This window comes from Ochotona princeps, chromosome X (genome assembly GCF_030435755.1).
Source record: "Ochotona princeps isolate mOchPri1 chromosome X, mOchPri1.hap1, whole genome shotgun sequence".
Lineage (NCBI taxonomy): Eukaryota > Metazoa > Chordata > Mammalia > Lagomorpha > Ochotonidae > Ochotona > Ochotona princeps.
In genome coordinates, this window is record NC_080865.1 from 99,909,044 (window position 1) to 99,918,983 (window position 9,940).

General features: G+C 38.2%; 1 protein-coding gene across 1 annotated transcript; it reads left to right on the plus strand.

Annotated features, from left to right (window-relative positions):
- Positions 1–260: 260 nt before the first annotated feature.
- On the plus strand, positions 261–698 carry LOC101530292 (ubiquitin-conjugating enzyme E2 variant 2-like). Its single transcript, XM_036497832.2, has one exon. The coding sequence runs from the start codon at positions 261–263 to the stop codon at positions 696–698; it is 438 nt and encodes a 145-aa protein (XP_036353725.2).
- The last annotated feature ends 9,242 nt before the right edge of the window (positions 699–9,940 follow it).

A 9,940-nucleotide genomic window follows, 5' to 3' on the forward strand; every position in this document is an offset into this window, starting at 1 on the left:
ATTATGAAAAATTCTTGGAACAGAGCCAAAGAAGTTTGTTTTTTGAAAAAATATATTGAATCCTATGTGTAATTATTCCTAATAGAAATTTTCTGCAAATGTTTTAAAGACCACAAATATAGTAAGAAGCAAAAGACAAAACATAGAAGCTATTGAAAACTAGCGAGTGTTTTATGTGATTTCAAAATTAACAGTTCTAGTGATTCCCACCACAGTTACAAAAGTTCATTCCAGTTGGCTGTGTCGGGCTGCAGGAGGAAATGGCGGTCTCCGCAGGAGTTCAAGGTGCCCGTAATTTTGGCTTGTTGAAAGGACTTGAAGCAGGACAAAGAGGAGTAGGTGATGATGCAGTTAGCTGGGGACCTGCAGATGATGGAGCTACAGCACTTACAAGGTGGGCAGGCGTGACTATTAGGCCAGCAAGGACAAATGATGGGAACAGGATACATAGCCTGAAAGCAGAATGTGGACCTAAACGACCAGAAGCTCCTCCGTCAGTTAGATTTGTAACAAAAATTAATTTGAATAGGAGAAATAATTCCAGTGTAATGGTAGATGCATGGAGCATACCAGTGTTAGCAAAATGGCAAAATCCATATACCATTAAAGCTGCACTTCAGGAGCTAAGACGTCTAATGATGCCCAAAGGAAAGATGAAGCTTCCGCAGCCACCAGAAGGAAAAACGTGCAACAAGTAATTTTAGTGGATCTCAAGCTTGTCTTAAATCAACAACCTTCTACTCATATTAATGTCTTGATTAAATGTCACAATGCAAAATATGCACATGTTCAGTAAAGAATTCCACCTGGTATATATGACCCAGACATTTGTAGGACTATGTTTATTATAGGTGCACCATTATGTTTTCAGGTAACAGGAGGAAAAATGCAGCCCATTTTTCCCCTTGTTGAGTCACTGTTATTTTTTTTTAATTTTTTTATTTTTTTAAAGATTGATTTATTTCTATTGGAAAGGCGAATATACAGAGAGGAGGAGAGACAGAGAGGAAGTTTTCCGTCCTCCGATGAATCACGCCCCAAGTGGCCACAACAGCTGGAACTGAGCCAATCCGAAGCCAGGAGCCAGGGGCTCTTCCAGATCTCCCATGCGGGTGCAGGGTCCCAAGGCTTTGCGCCATCCTCGACTGCTTTTCCAGGCCACAAGCAGGGAGCTGGATGGAAAGCGGGGCTGCTGGGATTAGAACCAGTGACCATATGGGATCCCAGGCGTGCAAGGTGAGGACTTTAACCACTAAGCTATCACGGCGGGTCCGAGTCACTGTCATTTATACATAAACCTGGAGTGGTCTATGTAGAATTTGTGTTTACAAGGTACACGCATGGTGAGAAGTGTCAAAATAGCAGTGGAAACGTGTGTTTCTGAAAAGTAAAACCCACCAAGAAGGAGAAACAGCAGTGGCACGCTGTATCCATCTTGCTTAGAGAAAGAGCTTCAGTGGAAACTGTTTCAAACAGCAGGTACAGTGAATATTGTCACAAACTGTATTAAATTTTGAAGTGGTGTGGGTGCTAATATTAATACAAAAATAAGTTCAGGATTGTTTTCATACCTGCATTTATAATAAAAAAAAATGTGACTGATAGGCCAATGAATTTCTGTTAAAAGCTCTTCCTGTGTGTTACATGTAACAGACATGGTAAATATTTGCTTATCGTCTTTGTTTAGCAGACCTGCATTTAAATTTAAATGAAGTCAGCAAAAAAGAAAATAGGTGCGTGGATATGTGAATTTTAGGTGAAAATTAGTCCTAAAATATCAATAAAATGTGGAACGTGTAAATAAAATTCTTTCCTCCAGTTCCATAGGGAATGTAAACAAAAAAGAAATTACATCTGGTATTTTAAGAGTGAATATTGAACATGATTATGTTTGATGAATTATGGCTTCTTAACAGTGCTCAGTATTCAACAGCAGATGAATTGTAGTCACTTAAGCAATTGTAGACATCTGACCCTCAACACGAGAGTCATCAATTCTTGGGTTTTGTGCAGCATTGGCAGAAATGTTCCTTTTGAATGTGTAACACTACACTTAGTAAATAGCAAATGCGTCTGTCTATTTTCTAAGGACAAAATCCCACAAGTCATCTTGGATATATTTTGTGTGTGTGAGTCAAGTCCAAGAATGTGTGTTGTGGGGTTTCTGTCATTAACTCTGTCGCTATCATACTGACTCAAGTAGTCATTCTGTCTTGCCATAGGCCTCTTCTCCATTCTCTCTTATTCAGCCCTTGTCTTCCTTCATTACATATTGAGAAAAGAACTTTGATGTTAAGACCTTGTCAGATCCTCTCAGCATTCTGTTTCCAAAAGCAATGACTGGCAATTTCAGTCAGCAGGAGTTTCATAATGGCCTATCCTACCTAGTCTCTACTCGACTATCTTACTCCCCCACTTCTCCTCCCCACCTGTGTGTACTTTATTCACCTAGAGCCAGACTGTCACTACCACACACACACACACACCCCCCACATATCATTGCATCATTACCTCACATATTTGCATAGATGCCTCATTTTTTTTTACCAAGTTTCTCCTCAATTATATCTAAGAAGGCTTCTCTGCACCCCTATTTAAAAATGAAATCCCCCTCATGCCATAGGCTGCCTATGTCCTTTATTTTGCTTTACTTATTGCCATGACATTTATCTCCCTTTGACATTTTAAACATTTTATATGTTAATCTGTGCATGTATCCCCTTCTGTTTGTTAGTGAATAGCCTCCATTAAGTCAGGGATCGTTGTCTTTTCCAATTTTGTTCCTGTCCTGTATATTAAATATCAAAATTACACACAGTCAAAAACATTTGTGGTATACAATGAAAGGAGGCCTGCCTCAATGGCATAACAGGCCAGCACTACAGCTATTGTGCAGGCATCCTATCGGGTTGCTGGTTCTCTTCCTGGTTGCTCTGTAGAAATAAAGTTTGTTAAATATGTGTTTTGCCATAATACTGTTGTAACTGAATGTAAAAATGGAATTTGCTGAAATGTGTGTTAAAATGTATGTTTTGCTAAAATGCTGTTGCCACCCTGAGCTGTTAGATACTTTTTGCAAGGAGCTGGATGTTCCGGGAAGTGGCCCTGACCACGCTGTACCGAGAAAAACCGCAGCAGCAGATGTTCTGCGACCCTGCCCTGAGAACCGTTGCAACTGCTCTATCTCAAGCTCCCCTGCCTTGCCCTCCCCTGTTAAAAACACAGTATAAAAACCTGCCTAAAATGTTCTTCGGGGCTCTTGGTTCTTGGCAACCTCGAGCCCGCACGCGTGTGAATAAACCTTTCCCTTTGTCTCAGAGTCATCTGTTTATTGTGTCTCCCGCCGCTAACAGCTCCACTTCCCATCCAACTCCCTCTTATGGCTTGGGGGAAGCAGTCGAGGACAGCCCAAAGCCTTGGGACCCTGCACCCAAGTGGGAGACCCGGAACAGCTCCTCGCTTCTGGCTTTGGATCACCTCAGTTCCAGCCATGGTGGCTACTTCAGGAGTGAACCAGTGGATACATGATCTTTGTGTGTGTGTGTCTCCCTTTCTCTCTGTAAGTGTACCTAACAAAAATAAATACATCTTGAAAAAAGAAGAAAGATGGAAGAACTTCATGATAAATTCAACTCAGCTTCAAGATAGCAAATGATTAAGTATCAACTGGATGCGTTTTAACAGAACTATACAGGAATGAACTTGATTAAATAAGCAGGCAAACAAGGTTTAAATAATTTACAAATAGTAAAAGCTTTTCTTGATGATATGCTATAAATTATTAACCCACTCTATTACTGGCATGATTTAGCAATGAGTTGAGACAGATTTTGGATAGGAGGCTGTTTGGATCACATGCTCTGTCTCTGCTCTCGTGTAGGACTGAAGAAGGAATAGCACTTCACTGTCTATCCGTTGTAGTTTACCCTTAAATCTCTCCCTTCTCCCATTTCTTCTTTTTCCATTCTTCCTCATATGTTACTTGTTATTATGATATAGTGATGGCTTGATTAGTAGTAAATGAATCCTTAAACATCCTCTTTCTTGCTTTTACTAACTAGAACCATCATGGACTTCTATGGCTAATAATCATATGCTTAATAAATTATGCATAGATGACTCATAGTACACTCTGACAGAGTACATTTTTGATACTCTCATCAATAAAATAAGTTGGTGAGGTGATGGATATTTTAATCATCTTGATTAAATCTCTCCACAATGTATACATACATCAATACATCACGTTTTACAATGTCAATGTGCACATTTTTTGTCAAATAAAATAAATTTAACAACTATCAGATAAATTAAATGTAAAAATTTGCAGCACTGTACTCCATGTATCAGTATGCTGGAGTTGAGGTGGGTATTTTGTACCGCACGGCAGATGTCAGTTGGTTTGTCTACCTCCCATATTGCAGGCTACTGAGGCAGCAGCTGACAGTTCAAGTGTTTGGATCCCTGTCATTCATTTAGTATCCCTGAATTCATTTCCTGAGTCCTGGCATTCAGCCATTCCTTGTTGCAGTGTTGTAGGAATTTGGGAAGTGAACATGCAGATGAACGCTATCTCCTGTTGTATTTCTGTTTCCATCTTAACTGAAAATAAACAAACAGATCATTCATCATCTTCAGCCACATCATAAATCATCATAAACCCTCATTTGCATAGATTGTTTATTTTCTTTTCTTTTCTTTTTTTATTTTTTTAATTAATATTTAGCATTATGTGACAGTTTCATAGGCTTTGGGAACCCCCCTCCCCCTCCCCTCCCCCCTGGTGGATTCCTCCACCTTGATGCAGCATTACAGTTCAAATTCAATCAAGATTCTTTCCTTGCAAATATATATTAAGCATGGAGTCCAGCTGCTTATTGTCCAGATGGGTTGAACAGTTTCTTGGGGAGACCATTTCTGGTCCGAAGTCAGAGCTGGTAGAATATCATCCCAGTCAATTAAGAGTCCCAATATAACATCAACAGCAATTTGCAATATTATGGAATTGACATGGTTTTGAGTAACCAGTATGTTAAAAAAAAAAAATCAAAGAACAAAATAACAAAAAACAAGTCCTAACCACAACCTAAATGAAATAGACATGAGACAGCTGAATGGTACCCTATAGCCTTTTCAAGGTATATAGCAGCCGGTCCGGTCCTGTATATAAACTAAAATTGAGATGTCAAGGATTGTTTATTTTCATTGCTCCTTTGATATGAAGAACAACTTTGGAGCAAAACTGGGTAAGAGAAATATACTACTATCTATAGATGAAGAAATTAAAGTTGTAAAAGTGACTTGCCCAATGATTTTAACGTTTGCAAGTCTGCATATAATTTCAAATTTGCTAATTCCTTCAATAAAAACATTTGGGCACACATATTACCATATTTGATACTACATGGCAAAAAAATCATCTACAGTTTTGCTTTTTGTTTTATTATTAACATTGCTGTCCTTCTTCTGTGACAAGATAACAAAAAATTAGGGAAGAATTAAAATTTGTAAAGCCTATTACAGAGTTAGAATTCTTCATTTAAAAATACGGAATTTAAAATGTTCCCAAATCCCACACTTTTCAAATGTTGACTTGGTGCTTCCATTGAAAAACTGAGCTAGATTGGATGTGATATAAAATCCAACCCATTTCCAGCCCACTAAGAACGTTGCACAAAATTATCTTCAGCCTGTGTATATGCAGTATATATGAGAATAAATGAATTTTGTGTCTAGACTTGGGACTCAATCCCATGGGAGCTATGTATGTACAAACATTTCGTATTCTTCATGAAATTAAAAAGATATTTGGTCTCGATAATTTCAGATAAGGGATACACTAGCGACCAATAAATAAAAGAGTACTCATGAACACAATGCTGTATTATCTGCTCTGTCAGTAAAGTGTTTTTGTTTGTTTGTTTTGGTTTTGGTTTTAAGTCAGATATATAGAGAAGAGGAGAGAGTAAGAGGAAGATTTTCCGTCTGCTGATTGACTCCTCGAATAGCTGCAATGGCCAGAGCTGTGTTGATCTGAAGCCAGGAGCCAGGAACTTCCTCCAGGTCTCCCACGTGGGTGCAGGGTCTCAAAGCTTTGTGCTATCCTCGCCTGCTTTCTGGGCCACAAGCAAGGAGCTGGGTGGGAAGCGGGGCCACCAGGATTAGACCCGGCACCCATATGGGATCCCGGCAGGTTCAAGGCAAGGACTTAAGCTGCTAGGCCTCCACGCTGGGTCCAGAAAAGTGTTTGTAAAATGTCAATCACATATTTGCCTTCCACTGTTTTGTTTTGATAAAATGGTGGTGTATTTTACTTTATAAAAACATTTTATCTACTGTCTTCATAGGTATAGGCTAATATATTAAATGTAGAATTAAAAGTGTCTATAGAAATTTAACCAAAATTGTCAGAATAGCTCTTAAGTTCAGTGGTTTCTTAATGTTGAATTTGATCTTAATTTTAGTATGCAAAATATGTAAATCTGACAGTCAAATTCCTAAGGTACTCAAGAAAGTTCCATTTTTATGTATATAAAAAATAAAGCATGCTTCCTGAAGAGGAATAACTGTATCAGATAATACAATGTAATTAATGAAGTTAAATAATAAATAATTTAAAAAAAAGAAGTGCATTTTAATATTTTATATTTCTTTTGCACAAACCATTTTCTCCATTTAAAAAGCTTTGACGGGCCCGGCGGCGTGGTCTAGCGGCTAAAGTCCTCGCCTTGAAAGCCCCAGGATCCCATATGGGCGCCGGTTCTAATCCCGGCAGCTCCACTTCCCATCCAGCTCCCTGCTTGTGGCCTGGGAAAGCAGTCGAGGATGGCCCAATGCTTTGGGACACTGCACCCGCGTGGGAGACCCGGAAGAGGTTCCAGGTTCCCGGCATCGGATCGGCGCGCATCGGCCCGTTGCGGCTCACTTGGGGAGTGAATCATCGGATGGAAGATCTTCCTTCTCTCCTCCTCTGTGTATATCTGGCTGTAATAAAATGAATAAATCTTTAAAAAAAAAAAAAAGCTTTGACAACTAAGCAGTCCATTAATGTAGTGGAATATATTTTACTGGTAAGCAGATTATGTTGTCCCAATAGCAAATTACTGGAACATTACATGCCTTCAGAGTAAATTTGATTTTGAACAAAATAATTTGTTATAGATTTTGAATTTCTGAAGCTTCAGATAAGGGTTTTTGCCCATTTTTTCTTAGTATATTGCTTTGGAATTCTGGACTACTCATAAACCCTTACTCCTCATCTATGAAATGACATTAATCTGTAAAATGCTTCCATAAAATGAGAAATGCATCTAGGTCTTGTTAGACTAAAACTTCAGATATTTGAGAAGTCTTTTCTATTAAAAGAATGCCATATTCAAGTCAGCAAGTATAACTTCTGTAATTTATGGCAAAAATATAAAAAAGTTTTAAAAATATATAAAAAAAGAAACAAAAATATTTCTGAGATGAGAGGCAATAAGTGGCCATACGCTGAAGAAAAAAGATCCTGGACTGGAGGAAGTTTTCACTTGACTTGTGCGATCCAGATGCGCAGTACTTTTCAAAGCTGCACTAATTGCATCAAGCTCTATTAGATTAATTTTGGTAGTTCAAAATGTCCTGATGAAATTCCAGTACATCTTTAACCTGAAGCTGTTTTCAGAATCATGAATTCAAAATGTTCAGAAGCCAACCAAAAGGCATTCAGAGTCATAATTTTCTCCATTAACAGAAAATGTTAAAAAAAAAAAAACCCTAAAATTAAGCATTTAACATGAATTCACTGCTGTAGTGGTTCATCACACAAATCCAACTTGCTGCAGTTAAGTGCCCTTGTTAGAGCTAAAAATAAAAATCACTGTTCAAATGATTCATCATGTTATTTCTTCATCAAAGGTAAATAATCTTGACAAAATTATGTTGACTTTGAAAGTTTAGTAAGTTCTGTAATAGCAAATTTATTGCTTGCAAGAAAATTACAGTTTCATTTATTAAGGGTCACAGCATTTCCTTATTAATAACAGAAATTATTGAATGTTAACAAAAAGGAAACTGATCCATCTATGTTTCATACCAGCATGAAAATAATCAACAGAATCTAAGTGAACACTGTGCTGAATAAATCCCACTACTGTATTGATTTTTTTTCAAGGTAGTTAATGTGATAAAATTTTTTTAATTTATAAGACTCTTCATAAAGTGAAGAAAAATATGGCCTTTAAAAAGGAATATAACCAACATCCAACCATAATATACTCAGAGGTCAGACTCCTCAGTTTGGAGCTGGAGTGTACATGTCTTTGAATCCATTACCTCTGCGACTGCATTGGGCCTGCAAACTTACCTAAAGGACGTTGGCAAGTCTCTAATCCTATCAGATATCAGATAGGGAGGCTGGCACTGTGGTGCAGCATTGGCATCCCATGTGAACTCTGGCTGCATTCCTGGCTGTTCTGCTTCCCATCCAGCTCCCTGTTAAACTGCTGGGACAGCAACATAGGACTGCTCAAATTCTGATGTCGCTGCACGCATGTGAAAGCCCAGGATGCAGCTCTGAGCTTCCAGCCTTTGTTCTTGCCCAGCCCTGGATGTTATGGCCATCTGGGGAATGAACCAGTAGATGGAAGATCCTCTTACTTCCCCTCTCTCTCTCTCTCTTTGCAACTCTGACCTTAAGGCAACTAAAAAAAAAAAAAAAAAAAAAAAAAAGAGCAAATCATGTAGGAAAACTTAGTTATCTCTCTTGAGGTGTCCCTCAGCTATTCCCAGAATGCCAGCTCTGCAATCAAAACCTGGACAGAACATGTTCATGTTTGAAAAAGACTGTCTAGGTATGTTATTAATCATTCCTTCAAATAAGATGCATGTAAGCCTTAATAGCTTAGCTTCCTACAGGACTGTAATGCCGTTCACACAGCTTTCAACTATCCAATGGGTCAATAAATATAAAGCGCAGAATCTCCAGACACATCATTTAAAACATAACCCATATTGTTAAACAACTGCCTTCATATAGCAATCATTACGTAATATATGACACGTATTCTGCTGATGACTTCCACAGCTAATGTTTTACTCCTCATAACTGTATTACAAACTGTTTTTACTTAGTCTCATTTTACAGATCAGGAAACTGACCTTTGAAGAAGTTAATATATAAGATGATGTCACAGAAATTAGGTGTGGCAAAGAAAGTCAAGTTAACTGGCTAGTGGAAGTGAGCCAGATACTGAATAAGTGTGCACCACTTTCAGTACTGCTTTCTAAAGTCTCCCTCCGAACTCTCCAAGCACGTGGCCATCAGCCCTTGGACAATGTGGAGATTTAAGGGAGTGCTTCTGAGGCTCGCCTAGTTGGCAATGCATCGGCATAGAAACCTTTATGAAAATAATGCTGCTAACATCCTTGGACTTTAAAGTCAGTGAAAAAGACAGCTTTATTAAGAAAGGTAGTGGGGCTTGGTTGGTTTTACATTTTTCCATTATTATTTGATGATGTGGATAAACTATCTCTACTAATGTAGGAGAGCTGTGTCATCTGAAACTAATATGCACCAACACAGCAGAATTGTCACTACAATGTGCTCCAATTTCTACCTCTGCTTATTTACCCCCTTACACTTGATGTACTTGAGACATCAACTAGTTTGTTGTGTAAATATACAACAAATAGAATCTCATTTATCTAACAGTGCATGCATTACTTAATATACGTGAATCAACTTCCTGGGAAAATTGTCACACGATTCAAGTGTCATTTATCATTGAATTTGTTTATTTCCATTAGCTGATAGCTACATTAGTACTTGAAACGAAGCTGAGAAATCACTCATCCTTCCTAGGCTTCCATTTCCATAGTAATATTTGATTACACCTTGGATGTGCTATCTCCAGTCTCATTTTGTCGTCACAACAATCAGCTGAAGCAATTATTATTCATT

Excerpts from the sequence above, each read along its gene's own strand:
- LOC101530292 (XM_036497832.2), top strand. The coding sequence starts at position 261 with ATGGCGGTCTCCGCAGGAGTTCAAGGTGCCCGTAATTTTGGCTTGTTG.